The following is a 21,910-nucleotide window of genomic DNA, read 5'->3' as shown; positions in this document are numbered from 1 at the left end:
TCGGCTCGGGTCATGATCCCAGAATCCTGGGATCAAGCCCCGCATCGGGCTCCCTGCTCCGCGGGAAGCCTGCTTCTCCCTCTGCCACTCCCCCTGCTTGTGTTCCCTCTCTCGCTGTGTCTCTCTCTATGTCAAATAAATAAATAAAAGCTTTAAAAATAAATAAAACAATAAAAAAATAAAAATAATGCCACAATGAACATGGGAGTACAGATGTATTTTCAAGATAATGGTTTTGTTTTATTTGGATATATACTGTTTTCCATAGTGCTGTATCAGTTTACATTCCCATCAACAGAGAACAAAGTTTTTCTTTTCTCTACATACTTGCCAGCATTTATCTCTTGGTTTTTTGATAATAGTCCTAACAGGTATGATATGGATCTCATGATTGTTTTGATTTGCAGACCTTTAATGATTAGTGATATTTAGCACCTATTCATACTTGTTGGCCATTTGCATAACATCTTTGCAAAAAAAAAAAATTATTCAGGTCTTTTCCCCATTTTTAATTGGATTATTTGGTTGGGGAGGTTGTTTCGTTTTATTTTGTTTTTTGGGTTTTTTTTGGCAGTTGAGTTGAATGAGTTTTTTATATATTTTGAATATATGATTTGCAAATACTTTCATTCAGTAGGTTGCTTTTTCATTTTGTTGATTGTTTCTTTTGTTGTGCTGAAGCTTTTTAGTTGGGTATAGTCCACTGTTGTGTTTTTGCTTTTGTTCCTTATATCCAAAAAATCATTGCCAAGCCTATGTCAAGGAATTTTTCCCTATGTTTTCTGCTCAGAGACTTCTAGTTTTAGGTCTTATGTTTAAATCTTTAATCCATTTTGACTTAATTTTTGTGAGTGGTATAAGATAGGGAACCAGTTTCATTCTTTTGCATGTGAATACCCAATTTTCCTAGTACCTTTTATTAGACAGACTATCCTTTCCCCATTGAGTAGTTCTGGCTTTCCTGTCAAATATTAATTGATTGTATACACATGGTTTATTTGTTTTTTTAAATAATTTATTTATTATTAATTAATTTTTTATTTGAGTATAGTTGACACACTGTTACATTAGTTTCAGGTGTACGACTTAGTGATTCAACTTCTCTATGCTTCATGCTGTGCTCACCACAAGCATAGCTACCATTGGTCACCACACAACGCTATTACAATATCATTAACTATATTCCCTATGATGTACCTTTTACTCACATGACTTATTCAGTCCATAACCAGACTCTGTATCTCCCATTCCCCTTCACCCATTTTGCCCCTCCCTCCCATCCCTTTCCCTCTGGCAACCATCAGTGTGTTGTTTGCATTTATAGGTCGGATTCTGCTTTCACAGGTCGTTTATCTATGAGCTCTTGATTTTGTTCATTTGATCTTTGTGTTTGTTTTTATGCCAGTACCATAATGTTTTGATTACTATAGCTTTGCTACATAATTTGAAATCAGAAAGTGTGATGCCTTCAGCTTTGTTCTTTCTTAGGATTGCTTTGCATATTGGAGGGGGGAGTTGTGGTTCTAGATGAATTTGAGGATATTTTTTCTATTTCTTTGAAAACCACCATTGGAAAAAAAAATGAGAGATAAGCTCCCCAGGCTGTCACTGTAAGTGAAAGTGAGCTTCAACATCTCAGATTCTCTGTTGCTTCATATAAGACCAGGTACCTCTTGTAGATACTTGTGCTTTAAGTTAGGGCTTCAAAATCTGTAGACACTATGTCTAAACCTTATTGCTATAACAGAAAGTGCCCTATTGCTGCTAATTTATTCATCCATGAAATCAATCCTTGCTGACATCTACCAGGCCTTATGCTCAACCTTGGGGATTCAATGATGAATAGGAAAGATAAAATCCCTGTCCTCAGAGCCTACAAATTCTAGTAGGAGTGATAGACTATAAGTAAATAAATAAATGAGTATGTAATTCCAAGTTATCCTACGTGTTGTGCTGATGTCCTCCAACCAAAGACCACTGGAAATATCTTCACATGAAGTTGAGTTTACTGATCCTGGAGATCTCATTATTTGTGAAATCATGTGGTTTCTCATTAAGGGGGTTTAAGTAGGGGCTTTGTACAGGACTTGAGCTTGTGTTAGGTGCTTTGGGGAATACTCCAGAAGTGTGGTTTTGCTCTGGTCTGGGTGTTTTCAGAATGTGAAGGCAATTCTGAAAAAAAAAAGGGGGGCAATTTTTTTGGGTGTTATAATAGTTTTTATCCAGGAAGTGGAAGAACAGAGAAGAATTAAAGCAATAGTTGGTTAAGAAGCAGTGGTCACTCAAATTATGTGGGAAAGGAGGGTGAACGTTTGATCATTTTTGTGGTTTACAGTGTTTTTGTTTTTGATTTGCTCAGAGTGGGTTTGTTGATTGTCTTTGCCATCACAGTTAGAGTGACCTTGTCTAAAGTCTTAGTTCAATGGAATTATTCATGTTTAACAGGAGAAACCTGTGGCCTAGCTATAATGGTGCCAGGCCAACTCCCAGCTAATGGCTCTCAGTGACTGTTTTGTTTTGTTTTTCTTCTTAAAATATTCAAAAAAATAGAGCAAGTTAAATGGAGATAGTGACTCATGAACGAAGGTTATTTAAAACAGATTGTGAAGAAAAGGTCTCATTGTGCATATCATATGTGTAGAGATCTGGATGATCTGAAGAAATAAACCCTGAGAAGGCCTGCAGAAGACCGTAAAAATTAAAATAATGGTTGAGATGTTTTATCAACCAGGTTAAAAAGTATAGTGCTTCTTTAAGTAACTTAGAATGCATTTTTCTTTCAAGTAATGGTCTGGTTGGCCCAGGATAGTGAGGCAGCTTTTTTCCATGAAGTTGTTTAAGGATTAAGCTCTATCAATCAATGCCATCCTCAAGAAAATGATATTCTTTGTGTGGTTAAAATAAATTCATATTTAAGACACAAAAAATGAGGAAAAAGTCAAAGTTTAGGGAATGAGGTTTATGTTTAAGTTATAAAGGACCCACAAGTTGAACACATTTTTTTTTCCCATTTGATTCCCATTGGCTCCAGCTTAACCATTCCTACCTACATGTAGTCTCTAAGTGGGTATTTTCACAAGCTCATATAAGATAGAAAGTCAAGATGTTCAGGGTAACAACAAAGTGATTTTAGTTTTGGCCCACAGAATCTAAGCCAAGTAAAAAGCACAGTGGGGTCATGAGTAGAAGGTGAAGAGTGAAGGAGGTTGAGATAATGGATTAGTTGGCATGAGAGTGTTAGGTTATATGAACTGGAAAGAGAAGATGACGTGTAGAGAGCAGAGTACTTACAACTGAGATTTTGGAGAGGTTGAATTTATTGGTAGTAAAAAGTTCTATGGTGTGACCATGAAGTGATTGATAACGAAATGGATTAAATGTTTATTACTGGAGGTGAAGATGTCATGAACCGAGAAGGGAGATTATTGGATGGCTCTTGCACATGGACATGGAAGTCCTCAAGGACATTGAATGAAGCAAGTAATTAGGAGATCAGTAGTTGCTCAAAACAGAAGGTTAATATGAAATTGTGTTGTGCTCTGTAGTTTTTGAAAGAGAGAGAGGAAAATAAGATGAAAGTGGCTGGAAGAATGTCAAATATAGTGTATTATGAATATGTTCAAACTCCATTCTAGGCATTTTACATATATAAAGCCATTTTATCCCCCTCCAAATTCCATTATTATCCACATTTTATAGTTGAGGAAACAGAGGTTAAATAAGTTGTCCAGGGTTACTAGTGAAAAGTAGAGTTGAGTCTGGACATTCTGATTCCAGAGTACACACTCATAAGCACTAGGAAATAGTTTTTGCCTTAGGATCAGGGCCTTGGACACTTTTTTTTTTAAGATTTATTTATTTCAGAGAGAGAGAGAGAGCACAGGTGGGAGAGGCAGAGGAAGAGAGAATCTCAAGCAGACTCTGGGCTCAGTGCAGAGCCCAATGTGGGGCTCGATCTCATGACCCTGAGATCATGACCTAAGCCGAAATCAAAAGTCAGCTGCCTGACCAACTGCGCCACCCAGGCACCCTCCTTGGGCACCTTTTTAATGTTGAAGCTGATGAGATGGTGAAAGACAGTTGAGTGGTGGTCATGAGAATTCATGGTTTTACCAGAAAAACTCAGAGACTACTACGCTGTTGTAATATCCTACTGAGTGGGGTTTAGCCTAGGGGTAGGGCAATCTTATCAAAAGTACATGGAGTTCTGAAGCCTCCTTCATTCCACAACTTCAATTCTGATATTTTCTCTCATATGTGACTATGAGCTAGGTTGCAGCCCTGTGAGGAGAGGTCTTCCTAGACCTCATGTTAAGAGTGAGAATCTAAAAAGCCACAGCTAATGGTGGAATGTATAGACTGTGAGGGTTTATGAGACCATAAGTATGGTCTTAAAAGAAATTTATGAGGAATTATTTCAAGTATTCCTTCTGCCTCAGAAACGTTCTTCTAGTTGGAAAAAAATATTAGTCACATAAATTCCTTAGTCAAATTAAAAATAAAGCTATCATTTACTGGATCAAGGCGTGAGAAAAAAAAGTCTGTAAAGGGTGACACTTCTAATGGAAGTAAATTTGTGGAGAAACATGTTGCTCTTTATTAGCCATCAAGTTTATTCAAGAAAGACAAATTCAGCTGAAGACCATTCATTAAGATAGGCATAATTAACAATCATTTATTAATCATTCTTTTAAGATGATCCTATCTTACCACAATTACCTTCCCCATATCTGAGAGATTTCTGTGAGTCTTGGAAAAGAACATGTAATTCTCTCAGTTCAAAAAAAAAAAATCGAATAAATAAAGAAGAACTATAACTTTGTTTTGAGTCAGTGATATCTATACTAGGCTTTGCCATAGGACTCTGTTGTAATCCCTTGTAATTTGGTTTAAAATGTCAAACATTTTGACTATTTAAATAACCCATTAAGTGCTCTGCAAAATCACAAGACATTCTATATGTAACTTAATTACTCTCTACTCCAATTACACACAACACATTATCATGCTCAAGATCTAGATTTATTTTAAAACATTTAGTCCAATTTATATTAATGCAGAAAAATCACAACCAATAAACCACGACTGTAGAAGAGACACAATAATTGTGTTCTGTCACATTACCACACAAATATAATTTGATATTTAATTAAAGGATGATCAATCACAATCACATGTAAATGAAATATTTATCTTCTCAGTAGTAGTAAGAACCTCTTTTGAGTATGTAGGGTCTTCTGGGTTTATTCTCATACAGCTGCCGTTTCAGAATGTAAGGGATTTTTCTCTTTATAACTTCTTCCTTTTCATTTTTGTCATTTCCAGCATCAAGAACATCTTCCTGAATTAACTGCAAGATAGGCAGAATAGAAATCAAACTTACATGCATGACATCTTCCAGAGTATTTTTCTACATTTTATCTCTTTTGCTATTCAGACAGTAAGACACATGTGGATGAGCTATATGAGGTTTAAAGCAATTAAATGTTTTGTCCTAGGACAGATGACTATCAACTGACTGAAATAGGATGAGAACATGTTTTTTTCTGACTCTCTGTTCAAGGCCACACACTAATAGCTCCAGCTGAAGCAACATGCCCAGTAAGTCTATGAGTATTTTTCAGGCTGTAGTTTATGATAGAGAGACAAAAATGTTATGAAAATATATCATAAATTACAACAAATATAGAATTTTGAATTTAGTAAGCCAAGTTTGGCCTTAAAAGGCAACAGGATTTTGTATTCTCTTTCGTTAATTACTGACTTGACTTGAAAGCCATTCCAAAGATCCATTTCTTAATCAAAGAGCGAGGAATGCCTGTTCTAACTTCGTTGTAGAAATTAACACATGTGAAAGCTCTGTTCAAATGGTAAAGATCTCTTTAGATTGTGGTGCCTAATATTTAGAAGCAAGTTCAAATTCAATAACTTAAGGGAGTTCATTTCCATGTAGAATCTAACCCAATATCTCATTGAATATGCCACATTCTAAAATTAGTTCTGAACACCTTTTTCTGATACAGTTCTGAATAAAAAATTTCAGCTAGCAGAAAATGTTTAAGAATTTGTCCCAGAATTTTGCCTTTAATTTGTGTGAAATGTTTAAACAAATGTTCAAGATAAGAATTGTATTTGTATTTGTGATTGTCTTCTAAACTTTGGGGTCATAAGAAACACTAAGAGGAGACTAAGTTTTTAATTATAATGCATATGCATTGAATTGTATCACCAAGTACTTTATTTCAACCCACAGCATTCAGTTTCAGAGAAGGTAAAACAAGTACTGTCAGACAATCTAGTTTCTTAATCTTATGTTTCTCTGTGAACATAGTCTGTAATTATTCATATTATGTTCTGAATGATATTATCATTTTTTAAATCACTCAATAACATTTAAAATAATAAAAGTTCTAATCTTATGTGTGCCTGATTTGTGTGTATCATAGTTTATTGAGTTGTTGTTGTTGTTGTTGTTTTTAATTCCTGGATAAATAGTACACAGTTGACATTCCCCTATGTTAAAATTAGCATTTTTCAAGTTTTATTGACTTAAAGAATATTTTAAAGACCTAAGCTATTTAGCTGGAATCGGAATTAAGGGATGAGTAGGCCACCAAGTAAAATTAAAACTAGCTTTTTGGTTTTTCATTTAGAAAACATCTTTTTGTTTATAAGTTAGAATGAACACTAGAAATTCTGTTTTGCATTTCTTTTTTCCACAGGGTATCTTTGTGATAGTCATTTATAGAGATCGCTATATTAGCAGGAAAGGCACCCTCGGATTTCCAATGTTGGTGTAAACCCAAAATATAAAACATTAAGCAAATTTCTCTTAGACGTTAATAAGAAAGAAATGCTTCCCTTGTTGGGAAATTTTTAATTTTTTTTCTTTAAAGCATTTTCATTTCTCTTTTCCTCCTTCAAACAAACAAATATTCCAAAACCAAAGGCAGTAAATCACTAGTATTTAATACAACTGTTTTATCCTACTTCAGTGTAGTTCTTTCTGTATAATGGATTTTGGATGTCTTGGCTGTGGTGGACCTAGTTTAGATCCTAAGGACCTGAAATCTATGTATTCAATTGAAATAGGAATATATATTTTTTTTTCCAGTTTTATTTGCCTAATATATTCAAATACAAATGGAAATTTTGTATTTTGTGCTTGTTTATAAACACACATGACTGTGTTTCTAAGAAAACATTTTGAATCCTTAAATTTTGTAGGCATGCCACCACCAAAAATTGCCTGAGTATGCCATCCATTTAAGTACAATAAAAGCATGTGGATCAAATCTGCCTTAAGATATACCTCCCTTTTAAGATTGAAGATAAAATATTTTGCTCCAAATATTTGAAGATCTGAAGGAATGTTAACCTCAACATGTGGTTTATTCTTTTTTAATATTTGTAAGTCTTCCTGTTATGCTGATCAGGGTAAAAAAAATCAGTACAAATGAAAGTTAACTAGTATATTGATAATTACATTCGTATTTTGTTTTTGCTTTACCTCCCATTGTTGAAAGGCCCTGCTGTGACAGATTTTTTGGAGCTGGTATATTGTCAGCATTGCTTCCAAGCTAAAGCCATCTAAGGCAGCGGGAAATTTCCTTCTTGTAACAAGCTCCTCTTCAGGAAACTCTCCTGTTTCCTCAGCTTGGCTGTTCAGGTTATTTACAAAACTGCAAACATTTAGCAGGGTCATTTTCCAAGAAGAAACGCTTGCTTTACTGATCTGAAGTATAGAAAAAAATAGGTACTTAAAATTAAAAAAAAAAAGGTAGTTAAAACTTGTATTATATGAACAAGAAATAAATTTCCATTGTGCTAAGTCACTACATTTTAGGGCCTGTTACTCTAGCCTAATAATTGTTATTTATTTAGTAACTTTATATCACCAAATTTATTATATTTTATATGTATTTCCATTTTTAAAAATGTAATACAGTTATACACATGCACACAAGCACACATAAATGAGCAAAGCAAAAAGTAGAAATAATAATGAGTATAAATATGCAAATATATGTATACATCACAGATGAAAATACTAAAATTACCCTTCTTTTTGGTATACTTCAGTGTAGTGTCTAATGGAGCATGGACTACGATGATACTAATAGGTTTGGACAATTACAGTAGTGTGAGATCACTAATCCATTCCACACATTGATAGTTCTCATAGGCAGCATCATAGTTGATCAATATATTTATTTGCAAATTATAATATTTTCTAGAATTACCATTTTTTAATAAGATCCTATCCAAAATCACTATTACCATCAACAACTTTCCTATGTGCTAATACTAATCAATGAGGAAACATAAGGACTTAGGAGAGCCAAAATGCAAAATAATAAAAATTAACAAAAATTTCAAATGGCATAGATGAAGGAAAGCATACATTTTTCCTAAAGACACACACACATAGATGGGAATGACCACTTAACCACGATGGGAGGATTCAAAAACAATAATATCACATGTCAATTCTCTCTGAATTACTCCCCACCTGTAATGAAATTTCGAATCAAAGTTCCAATTTGGAAAACATGGGGAGACTGGAATTTGGAGGTGGGAATTTGGCAAAATAATTATAATGTTAATTTGGAAGTATGAATGTGTGAGAATAACCAAGAATATTTAGAAAAATGAAAAGGTAATGAGGAGGAAATTATTCTACCAGATATTGAAATGTATCTGAAAGGCTCAGTAATCAAAGGAGTGAATTAATAGAGCAAGAGTAAACATTATACCCAACAGGAAATAATATCCTAAAATTGGTCCAAGTACAAATGAATGTGTAACATATAGCAAAGTTTGTATTTGAAATCCTTGGGACAGTTGGCTACCAGGAAATCTGGACTTAGATCTAGTTATAACTTTCTTTTTTTTTTTTAATTTTTTTTTTTAAAGATTTTATTTATTTATTTGAGAGAGAGAATGAGAGATAGAAAGCACGAGAAGGAAGAGGGTCAGAGGGAGAAGCAGACTCCCCGCTGAGCAGGGAGTCCGATGCGGGACTCGATCCCGGGACTCCAGGATCATGACCTGAGCCGAAGGCAGTCGCTTAACCAACTGAGCCACCCAGGCGCCCTAGTTATAACTTTCTTGACATATTGTTGTTTAACAGTATCCAGATGGGTTAAATATGAGTAAAAATAAAATAATGTCTAAATATATAGAATTTGCTTTATAAACCCAAAAAGGTATTATTAAACAAATATCCAAACCACAATCCACAATGAAAAGGATAATTTTAAATACATAAATGTGTAGAACATCTCTGGAAAATTAAGTCTGAACCAACATCAGAAGCAAGCTATATTGTAAAAGCTGTCGTAGAATGTTAATATCCTTAACACAGGTAGAGAGAGCTCTCCAAAAAGAAACTGTTGAATCCACCATTAAAAAAAAAAACAAAAAATTTTAAAACTTAGATAAGTAAAATGAGTGAACAAGTCAGAATCACTCCTCGAAAAAGAAATATGTGGAAAGATGTTCAACTTGGCCACCACCAGATCAGAAGATTTTCAAAAGAATAGGCATACTCATTTGGTGTAGTTATAGGAACATGAGGAGACAGACACTTCCTCTTCTAAATATTTGTTAGTCTGGGTGTAGACTGTTGTAACTTTTTAAAGTGAGTTTTGCATTACAATTCAAAGTGTGTACACCCTTTGATTAAGATTTTATCTGAAGAACATGCAAATATTTGAGTACAAAGATAGTCATTTGAAAACATTATTATGATATATAACAATATAATATATGATGGTTTTAATCAGTTTGGAAATCCTTTCAGCTATACCCCGTGAATACAGTTATCCAGCCATTGCTTAAACTTTTCTGCTATGGGAAACTTGGAGAAGACATACTCCATTGTCTGGCAGCAACACCTTATATCATGCCAATTAATGGAATACCATATTTTTACATTTTGAAAGCTCTTTATAGATCATCTAATTGAGTGTTTTCTCAAGTGTACTCCTTAGAACACCAGTTCTGCACTCACTGTTTTTCCAAGAGCTCTACTGTCAAGTAAATTGGAAAACTTGAATTTAAAGAAAATTTAAAGATTTCTTGAACTTTGGTATCCTCTGAGCTTTTAACTTGCAAATGTTCATTGTAACTTTTATGTATTTTTAAATATTTTATTATTTTTAAGTAATCTCTACACCCCATGTGGGGCTCAAACTCACAACCCCGAGATCAAGAGTCACATGCTCTACCAACTGAGTCAGCCAGGGGCCCCATTGTAAATTTTTAATGGTGTCAATATAGTATCAAATGTTTCCCAAACTAATTTGACCACAGAATGCTTTATTCATAAAATATTTGTTGGGACTAGTGTTATCTGGTTACTTTTTTGGATGAGGAAACTGAATTAATCATCTCGTTTCCTTCTGCCAGTTAAAGTAGTCAACTACATGGCTCAGTAATTATTTAAGGTCCCATTAGTCCCTGTCATACCTAGGAAGCCCAGCAGAGAGAGCACTACTGACTAAAGGATGTCTAAGTAGGTATCTTGCATTTGAGAACACTGTGTGTAAGGTTTCACTATTTCATTCAAAAAATGGCAAAGACTCTCTTTCTTTGAATCAGGCTCCTCTGAGCCCCCTTCTTGACTAGGTCCCAACTTTGGCCTCTGTCTTTGGTCTCCTTAGTCCAGTTTTAGCAAGAATCATGCTGAGTCAATTTACCACACGTACATGCCTCTCACCCTTGGTATCTGATCACCCTAGATACCTGATCAAATATCAGATACTTTAACAAATTTCTGTCCTTAATATCAGAATCCTGTTGTGTCTTCTAGCAAGAATTCTTCTAGCCTTAATGTTTCCTCTTATTCCATCCACTGAGCCCCACTCCGCCTCGGCTATAAATGCACACTTGCCCTAGTTGTATTTGGAGTTGAGCCAATCTCTGCAAAACCCCCATTTCAGTAGTCCTCTTGGCTAAAGTCTTCCATACTACCTTTAACTAGCATCATGAATAATTTTTCTTTAACAATAAACATTCTTAATTATCAAATTATTTTATACAAATGTTTATAATAGACCTAAGCCTATAGATAAGAAATTTAGAATATTATCTCTTCTTGTTTTCAAGATAAGGAAAACAAGAATATTTGTGGTTCTTACTTAGTATTACTTGAATCAAGTTTTTAATGCTAAATAAGATTCTGGTTGAACTTTTGTTACCATAATTAAATGGGAGCTAATCTATATGACCAATACTCACTTCCTGTACATTGAACTCAGATGAGGTCAGCAAATTGTGAATTCAAACATTTCACTGAATTGAAAATAATTTAAGTCTTCTGTGGTGGAGCTTTGAAGTTTTGTAGTTGAATACAAAATGGTTAGTAATGAATCCTAGATTCCCATTGTTAGTTCAGAAATACTTATTAAACTCTTACTGTATACTAGGCATTAAGTTTGACCATAGAAAATTACAACATTGTAGCAGCTTTTTGAGATCCTGAAGAAAACATACTATACCAGGTTCTCTTTCTTAATAGAACAATACGAAAGCACTAGCCCAGATAATAAAGAGAATTGTATTGTGAGAAAAAATTATCTTCCCCTTTTCAAGCTATGAACTCTCCCTTAACCTTCTGTTGCTTAAGTAAATTTTCCCATTAGTATTTCAATGTCTAAATAGCTTTACTTTAAAACTGAAATTGCTCACATATTCTACCTTTAAAATGGAAAGAAGAAACCTGAAGCTTTCTGAAGCTTTTAATAATGGAGTTCTACCAGTATCAATACTATTACTCTTAAGTTTTTAAATGTGGTAATTTAGTTAAAATGATCATAAGTTTGGAGTTTTCATTTGCATAGAACGCTACACACACCAAAAATCAATTGAGTCAAAGAGAAATAAACAATAGTAGTTTTGTGAAAAATAAGGAATGAATTGAGCGTTCTGTTCCCATCCTAGCAGCAAAACTGAAATCATGATGCTTCTGGGTGCTTTCTCATTATAGACTGTATTTCACTTTTCTCAATTAAAAAGAGGCAATGCAATTCCATTTTTTTCCATGATGCATTTTAGAGACATATTCCAAGACTAAATAAAAGAAAAAATTTATTGTGCTGATATTTTTATGTATTTCTTTTAAGAGAAAAACCAAACCACTCCATAAACTGGAATTGTCTTACCCTTGTAACTCTAGAGAAGGAATCATAATTCTACTTCCACACTTTCACAAAGTAACTAACACTCCCCAAACTATACTACATTTTGGAGATTATTTAGGAGTTTTATGTGTCACTGTAAACTTGGAATTATAGAAGAAAATCTCTACTGAGAAACTAAGGCATTCCAATCTGCCCCATTTTATTTATTTATTTATTTATTTATTTATTTATTTGAGAGAGAGAGAATGAGAGATAGAGAGCACGAGAGGGAAGAGGGTCAGAGGGAGAAGCAGACTCCCTGCCGAGCAGGGAGCCCGATGTGGGACTCGATCCCGGGACTCCAGGATCATGACCTGAGCCGAAGGCAGTCGCTTAACCAACTGAGCCACCCAGGCGCCCCTGCCCCATTTTTAAACATAGACTATTGGCTTTACTTGTCTTCCTATTTTTGAGTTGAAGTAATTGTCACCGTTGCTATTCAGACTGAGTATTAAACAAGGGATCCATTATCTTAAGTTATTATTTGGTTATTGAGGGTTTTTTTAATACTTTTTTTTAAAGATTTTATTTATTCATTTGCGAGAGAGACAGAGAGAGAACAAGCAGGCGGAGAGGCAGAGGGAGAGGGAGAAGCAGACTCCTTGCTGAGCAAGGAGCCTGATGCGGGACTCGATCCCAGGACCCTGGGATCATGACCTGAGCCGAAGGCAGACGCTTAACCATCTGAGCCACCCAGGCGCCCTGGTTATTGAGTTTTAATGACTAAACTAAATTTGATCTTTCCTGATATGAAGCCTACCGAATTATGAAAAAATTTGGTTTCAATCCATTCAACTTTTATAGATCTGGGCAATGGTAAAAATATATGCACTCAAATTTTCCCCAAATGTCTTTTAAGGATCATAGTAGACGACATATCTTTGTTAGCTTTCAGATAATGATGTCTTATATTCTCAAATACCGACAAGAAATGGGTATTTCCCCTTCAAACCCACTATCAAACATGATTCTACAAATATAATAGGGATTGTTGTACCTAGAACATGCTCATCCAATTAGGGAACAGAAATGTGAGATGGCAGGACCTGAATTGGAGTATTTCTTCAAAAATTAGACAGGAGTTTTGAGCACTTACTTTCTTACTATAACATCTGTTGAATCCTCTGCATTGATATCCCAGTGCCTATAATAGTAATTGTAACAGGGGTCCGCCTCAACTCAAAATTTATTTTTCTTTGAGAAACATCTTTCGGTTGGGAACACTTTTTCCTTTCCTGCGTTTAGATACCCACTGATCGACTCACCCTGGGTAAATCAATACTGTATGGTAGCACGGTAATCAGGTATTTTCTAATTGTGTTTTATTCCTAGGTACAGGTTGGGATCTAGGACTCTTGTTTTCAAGACACCAACAGAGGAATAACAGGTATGGGTATACAAAATTTCACTTGTTTCCATAAAAACCATAAACAGGTGTAGATGATACTTCTGTTATAGGGAGAATGTAAATCTAGCTCCAACCCCAGCATTTAAAAATAAGGAAACAAAGGCAAGCAATGTTAACTAAGCCCCTTGCTTAAGATCAAATAGTTCGTAAGTCACAGTTGGAGGATTAGATCTCCAAGCTTCTGTTTGCAGTCTACTGCTCTTTAGTTTCTACCACATTTATTTCATGAATTGTCATGAACTTTCATTTTTAATTTAGAACTCCATTTTACTCTTCCCAATATAACCAAAATGTCAACTTCGTTTTCCTGAATGGATTTAACTTGAGGCATACCTTTTGCCATACACGATGTGATAGGAATGGAAACAGGATTCCTTTAAATACATTTTCATCTCCACATAAATAATATGTGACTACCTAATTAAAGTTGCAATATGCTGATTGATAGTCACTATAATTTCGTTCCCTTTTGCATCAACACCCTTAACTCCTTTGAACTCAAGGAAAAGTTTCCCGAGAAAGGAAATGCCTCTTGATGAACTTTTCAGTCTTGACAGGAAGTTATTAACTATAGGAAAAAGACACCATGTTTATAATGAGAGCTTATATGTTCTTCAGTCCTTGGTTAAAGAAAAGAAAAAGTTACCTTTGATGTATGCACATTGGTCAATAAATCTGCTTCTAATGCTTTCATTTCCTCTTCTGAATCTGAGTAAAATCAAAACCACATGTTTACTATATAATCATATATCAAATAATTATATTATAACCTACAGATTTTAGATTAATCTCAAAAAAATTTAGTCTTAGAGGCTTATTGTTTTTCTATGCATTTATTATCCTTAAGATAATATTCAGAAAAAAATAATTATGGTTTTATTTTGGACTAACAGGCAGCTAGAATAATAAAAACACTCCTAAGAAAATAAACACATGATTATATACCAAAAGAGCTATTGACGTATTGGAGTTGTTTAATCTCTGAATCTCAGTATTTAAAAAAAAAAAAAGTGATTATATCATATAGTAGAGATTTCATAAAAAATGCTGGTTAATTTTTACCAGCAATAGTTTATATATATAGAATATATGCATATTGATATTTTTAAAACAACATGAAAAGATGTATACAAAATGTTTTTCAAAACCAAGGGGAATTATATACTGATCATATTAGAATAAGAAAGACACTGAGATTTAGTCAACTTGAGATGCTATTTTACAAAACACTTGGAAAGATTTGTTTTTCTACTTTAAATAGGAATTTAGGATTGTGTGTATTTAGCTATTTTATCACAGGCTATTAAGCAAATTGGTTAAGCCAAAATGGGGTTATCCATCAATACATGTGTAATTGTGTTGAAAATGGACTTCCTTTTTTTTTTTAAAGAATTTTATTTATTTTTTTGACAGAGAGAGACACAGCGAGAGAGGGAACACAAGCAGGGGGAGTGGGAGAGGGAGAAGCAGGCTCCATACTGAGCAGGGAGCCCGATGCGGGGCTCGATCCCAGGATGTTGGGATCATGACCTGAGCTGAAGGCAGACACTTAACGACTGAGCCACCCAGGCACCCCGGAAAATGGACTTCTGACTTTTATTAGGATATCCTTTCCAGTTTCCCCTAGTGAATATATTGCAGAGAAGAAAACTTTAGAAAATACTGTAAGTAATAGAAATAAAGTTATAGAACATCATAATTACATGACTTATTTCATTCTCACTGATCTGTCCTAAAACAAAGCAGATGTTAAAATGACTATCTTCCTTGTAGTACACACTCTTTTTGAAAAGAAGTGTCACATTTAGAGTAACCACTTGTTAAATTGTATCCAGGACCTACGTTACACCAGAGATCTTTTTCTCCTATTTCTTCAAGGCCAGTCTGTTTCTCAAGGGAATGACAAATTCCTTTAGCCATTTATGAAAAATGTATATCAAAATCCCTACAAATTCTGGCTTATCACAGCAAGAAGCTCCAAGAGTTAATAAACACAGTGTTTAATCAATAGCCTAATTTTTCTCATACACTCTAAATATACCTTTAAGTTCATGTAATAGACAAAATCATAATTGTAGAAAATTTGGTATTTATATCATTAAAAATTTTGCAAAGTTAGAAGCTCAAGATCTTTTTCTCATGATCAAAATAAATTAAAAATTTGGCAAAGTAACATTTATATCTTCTGCTATTTTTAATTTCATAATTTAAATGAAATCATAACAGGAGTGTGAATTAAATATTTCAATGTCATATTAATAAAATATGAAGGTATACAACAGGCTAAATGATTTTTGCTGCATTTATCCCCTATTTTTTCCCCACTTTGATGTGATATTGCAATATTATAATCACATGTTACTCTTTTAAATTTAAGTCTTATTTTCAAGATAAGTTATTGGTAGATATTTAGCAATACATGGCTTCTTAATTATCACATGCAAAACACTCTATAGGTTAATAATTTCCATTAATATAACTATACAATTTTCCAGTTACATTTTGCATGAACTTAAACAACATGCAAAAAAATTAAATTAATTGTATGCTTATTTGTCACATAGAAAGACTATACAAAATGTATTATCTAACAGTACTTGGAATATTTTTATATTTTTTAGAAATAATTTTCTATAAATAATGGTTAATTCATTGACTCATTAAACATCAGTTTTCACTTTATTTGTATCTTAACATACACACATAGTTAAGAAAATAATTCGGGGGAGGGAGAAGCCACTGCTTCCTAAGGGAATGACTGAGGATGAGAAAAAGCATTTCGAATAGAATGGGTTTTAACTATGGGTTCTCACTTTGACAGGTAATGCAGCTACACTTCTCATCAGATTTTGACCAGCCTAATTTAAGTTCTCCACAGTTTTTTCTACTCTGGTGGCTACATTCCAAGGGGAGGGCATGAAATGTTTCATTGAAATCTCTTTTATTACCTTGCAGATTTAGAAAGAGAAATGAAATCTTTCAGTTCTTGTAATCATAAAGACAGAGAAAGAATATATTCAGTTTCTATCTCTAAAAAGCAAATCCAGAATAAAGGAAAAACCCTTCTCCCTGGATGAAATAACATAAGTAGCAGTATAGTGCAAAAAAAGAAAAAAATCACCTCAGGGAACTGTGAAATGCAGCTGAGCTTACCTGAGCACAGACTCCAAGAGCTGAAAGCCAGAAGTATCATGCATACCAGCTGGATTTTCATTCCTGCTATCATCTCCTTGAGCCCTCTAGCAAGCCAAGTCCATAAACGTCACAGACACACAGAAGGGGGCTTTCTCTAGCGCTTCCTCTTGCCTTCAGCTGACTTGGAAAGTGAACTATGAGAGATGCTTTGGCCATTCCCTATATATACATGCAGAGAGATGATGTCATGAGAGCACAAGGATTATCTTTTCTGGATGTGCCCTCCTTCATCTCTATCCCTCCTCTCCTCTCTCCACTTCCTCCTCCCCTTTTCCTTTGCCCCCCCACTCTCCTCCCCCACTTCTGAACTTCAAATGAAAGTGTGACATCTACCCTAATTGCCACTGTTGCTCCGGATTTCTGACGCACAGGAATCATTCAAAAGCAATTCCATATAGAGCATACTGGAAAAAAAAAAAAAAAAAAAAACTTACAGTGCCTCTCTTTCCCCATTTCCTCTCATTTCTGACTCAAGAAGTTGTCATTTTGATTTTGTGAAGCATGAGCTCTGTTATTTCTAATATAAGCAAAGTCTCCAGGATGAATGCATGAAATCAGTAACTCTTAAGCTTTGGAAGTCTTAAAGAGTTGGGATTCTTTTCTGATAACCCTCACTTGTGAGCAAATGTTTTGTGGCTTAGGGACAAATACAGGTAGGTTCTAGATAATGAATGATAGAAGAAGGAAGAAGTGGAAGATAATCAGAGAATCAGTTAAGGCATAGGGATTAAGCAAAAAAAAAAAAAAAGGAAGAAAGAAAACAAAACAAAACAAAACAAAAGATTAGTAGCTCTAAGGAATAGGACATTATTTCTTTCTTTTTTTTTAAGATTTTATTTATTTATTTGAGAGAGAGAATGAGAGAGAGAGAGAGAGAGCGGTGAGGGTCCGAGGGAGAAGCAGACTCACTGCTGAGCAGGGAGCCCGATGCGGGACTCGATTCCGGGACTCCAGGATCATGACCTGAGCCGAAGGCAGTTGCTTAACCAACTGAGCCACCCAGGCGCCCTAGGACATTATTTCTTAACAAAATGAAAAGTTTTTATTTTAAGTAACTGGGAGAATGACTGAATTATGTACGCTGACTTTTGGTTAAATGTCTTACAAAAACCATGTCATGTTTATGAAATCCAACTATAAACTATTTATGTGGAAATACATATAATTGTATCCCTGAGGTTTTCCGATACTTTGCTCTTTTCTCTCTGCATTGCTCTGCTCCTTTTGGATTCACTGACGCTGTATCCTATTCTTTTTATAATCCCGTTCTTACCGGTTTTCACCACTGCATCAATTTTTTCTCCTGTTATAGTCATAAAAATGACATTGTTCTTTTGGAAAGGAAACAATCCTAAACAATCACCATCCACCAAAGTCAGATTTCTAAGACAGTGTCTTCGCATCATATTTTATAAATTACAGTGGTACTCATTTCATCTCTGGGTTCTCAGAAAAAAAAAAATTGCTCAAAATATATTTTGGAGTGAAGCTTTCTTCCTGTATTAAGTATTTCAGGACACACGAAGTGATCTGAAAAGGTGATGCTATTAAGAATGTGAATATTTGAAGGTAAAAGTGTCTGAGACTTTTTCACTTTTAAATATATCAGTCATGTAATAACAATAGAGAAAAATCTGGATTATTTTCTATAGAGAGTTGATTTATATTTTATGGTATATTGTATGAGATTAACTTCTCTATTTTACTTTAAACTTAAAAAAATGATTTAATTCCAAACATTTAGTAATTATTTAAAACAGCAAGGAATCATTTGTATAATTTGATATTCAGAAATTTAACAACGGATGATATTTTTCTTACTTTTAGTTTGTTTTACGAACTTAATGTACAACGCAATATTGAACATGTTTCACTTGAAGAAAGTTTTATACGAAGGGTCATTAATTGGCAAAGAAATGTGAAATATATACTGCTAAATATTTGCTTTCCTACCACACGAGGGCGCAACAGAGGTTTGAGAGGCCTTTTATTTTCACTTAATTAGAATTATGAGGATTATATTTACTTTCTGACTATCTTTGTGACAGAATCCTTTTAAAGCCACTTTATGAAAAAAAATAGAGGAACTTTATATTCTTTGTGCGATATTTAAATTAGTTGCTTTATCTGCTTTTGGATTGCAAATACAAAGAATAATCTTTAAAAATGTGTGATAGCAGCCTACTAGTAAAGAGGAAGTGTAATTCCTATTCTCCTCAAGTGATTAATAAATAAAGCTCAAGGAAACGTTGACAAAATATCACTTGAATATTAGCTGTAAATGTGAGAATTGTTTTAAATATATAATAAATCAGAAGGATTTGGGGGAAAATGTGTTAACTAATGTCAAATGATCCAAAATCAAATAGATGCTAGACACTATTTTTCTTTTAGGGGGAAAAAAAAGATGTGTAACTTTTTGTGGTAAAATTATGATATAGATAAACTTTATCTGATCTCTATCGGTATTTTAAAAAAAGTTTTTTTTTTTTTTTTTTTTTTAGCCCTGGTGCCTTCAAGTGATAGAAAAGCCAATTAAATGATTTTTCAGAGGGTAGGTTATGTGTGGATATTTGCCTTTAAAAAGTACTGTAGGAAATACCCAAATGATGCCTTTAAAGCAGGATTTCAGGTGCTTTCCTATGGAGATGGGTAAACTATTTTTACTTTAAAAGATTTGCCTAAAATCCTGCTAGCATTTATTTAGCCCATAAAATAAGTAATACAGAGTTTGACTATCACCCTTTGATAATCTTCATGTGTTGGCCTTCCAGTTTGAGGTCACCATAGAGTGGCTAACTCCAAATAGGTTTATCTATTTATCCATCTAGATAGGTGTATTCTGGGTACCTATAGACTGCAACATCCCTATCTACATAGACTTCAGAGCTTCTACTGTGAATTAAGCCAGACCTTTATTAGGTAATTACTTGAAATAAGCAACAGAAATGCCTGTAAGATTGACATTTGGAAAGAGTGGTCCGTGGACTGGCTTACTTTGGAGATGGGAAATCTCAGAAACAACTTGATGAGTTCTTCTTTTCCAGTCGATTTCTTCCTGTCCCTTTGGAGATTCCGTCATCCCCATTAACAGCTTCCCAGGCTCTCCAGCTTTTTAATGCTTTAATACCTAAAACTTCACCTGTGGGATTTCTACCGTCTGGAGTCTGCCCTCCATCTTCCCGTTGGTTTCCATGTCTCTCATTTCTGATATCATCTCTCATTTTTTAAAAGACTGTAAAAGCAAACCTTTCCAAGTTTGAATTCTGAAAGTAGTTTGATCTACTTCTACTCCTCCCAGTTTCTGCTAAATGCTTATCTATTTGTGGCAAACTGGGAAAGAGGGCAGAATTTGCCACCTCAAAATACGCTCTTTGGTGTATTGATTCTCTTGAAATGGTTATTTTTAAGAAACTGTAGACATAGGAGCTCTGAAAACCATGTAGGAGTTCCTTTTTGTAAAACATATTTATGGTAATAGGGAAGATCCTCATTTGTAAGGGCATCTCCCTCTGTGTACCAGGAAGAGGAGGAATGGCCAAATCTCTAGAAACTCTTACCCGTGGAGAAGGACTTAAATCTGCACAGCAACCTTACACTTGTCTATGGTGCTTTTCCTGATAGCCTTCCATCCCTGGCTCCCTCACCCACCTCAATATCTTCTCTTGTCTTTAGCTGGAGATGGCATTTAAGGTGGAGGGTTGGGTCATTTTGGGGAGTTACCTCTCATGGATATCTCCATGTATACAGGCAGTATGCATGTTTTTTTTTTTTTTTTTTTTTAAAGATTTTATTTATTTATTTGAGAGAGAGAATGAGAGACAGAGAGCATGAGAGGGAGGAGGGTGAGAAGGAGAAGCAGACTCTCTGCTGAGCAGGGAGCCCGATGTGGGACTCGATCCCGGGACTCCAGGATCATGACCTGAGCCGAAGGCAGTCGCTTAACCAACTGAGCCACCCAGGCGCCCCGGCAGTATGCATGTTATTAAACTTCTGTTTGTTTTTCTCCTGTTAATCTGTCTTTTATTATAGGATTTCTCAGCCAAGAGTCTAGAAGTGTAGAGGGAAAATTATTTTTTCCTCCTCTACAACTGTGACCTTCTAGAGGAAAGGACTCTTAACTCCTCATTGTATTCTTGCAAGGTTTACAATCTATTAGGATTAAATGCATATCTACTAAACTGAGCTGAAATCCTAATTATTTCAAATTTCTCACATATTTTTCCATGTTTCCATTTGTAACATTCCTTTCAGCCACATCTCTACTTTAATTTCAATTATTTACGACTCTGTCATAAAGATGACTAGTCTTAATATTTGCTGTGAGCTTTTAACTAAGGCAGCTTTCTCAGCCTTTGCTCTAGTCATCCTTTCCCCCCACTGACTGGGAAAGTCAGCTTTTAAAAATTACTTATGAAGAGCATCCTGGGATCATGTGCATTCATCAGCTGAGTGCTTAGGATAAACTGTGGGTTTACTCCATGCCTCTAAATGAGTCTCCAGTTTGGAACTGTAACTCTGATTCATCTGAACAAACAATGATGTCAATCTCTTTGTAAACTCAATTGATTTTTCCATTCAATTAAAGTCCATTTTCTAGACATACAGACAGCTATATGCATGCACACACCCACACCCACATATACTATCATACACATGAAATGCATATAACCCAGACATTGAAGACTCAGGTAAATGTAAACCAAATGCCCAATTTCTTGATCTATGTGTAACCATGCTTTGCCCATAATCTCTGTAAATTCCCAGCTCATTTCCCTTTGGCTCTTCCTGTCTCTACTCTTGAAGCTTTATAGGTAATTAACTTGGAAAAATTGATGATGAACTTTTTAGTCAAAGCATATTTTGCAACTTAAGCTCCAATTATAACACAAGCTTTGCCTGGAATCCACTCGTTAGTGAACTGCCATATTTAACTAAGTTTGCTGCACATTGTAATTACTGTTGATCTCACTTACAATCTTGTTTCTCATATCATATAGTCTTGTTTCTCATTTCAAAATATTGAGATGCTCACAAAACCACTACCCACTATGTGTAATGCTCAAGTAGTTGTCCTTATAAGTTTCCTTTTAGAGTAAGACCAAAACGAGAGCATTACAGA

General features: G+C 34.6%; 1 protein-coding gene across 1 annotated transcript; it reads right to left on the bottom strand.

Moving 5' to 3' along the window:
* Positions 1-5,197: 5,197 nt before the first annotated feature.
* Positions 5,198-16,819, bottom strand: NTS (neurotensin). Its single transcript, XM_028105387.2, has 4 exons — positions 16,747-16,819; positions 14,240-14,301; positions 7,511-7,735; positions 5,198-5,350 (listed from the first exon to the last, which is right to left on the bottom strand). Exons 1-4 carry the CDS (start codon positions 16,817-16,819, stop codon positions 5,198-5,200), a joined length of 513 nt encoding a protein of 170 aa, XP_027961188.1.
* Between the last annotated feature and the right edge of the window lie 5,091 nt (positions 16,820-21,910).

The sequence above is a fragment of the Eumetopias jubatus genome, unplaced genomic scaffold (assembly GCF_037043125.1).
Source record: "Eumetopias jubatus isolate StellerSeaLion01/CBP00866 unplaced genomic scaffold, mEumJub1_p1.0 scaffold_8, whole genome shotgun sequence".
Classification (NCBI taxonomy): domain Eukaryota; kingdom Metazoa; phylum Chordata; class Mammalia; order Carnivora; family Otariidae; genus Eumetopias; species Eumetopias jubatus.
This window is presented reverse-complemented; position numbering and strand designations above follow the sequence as displayed.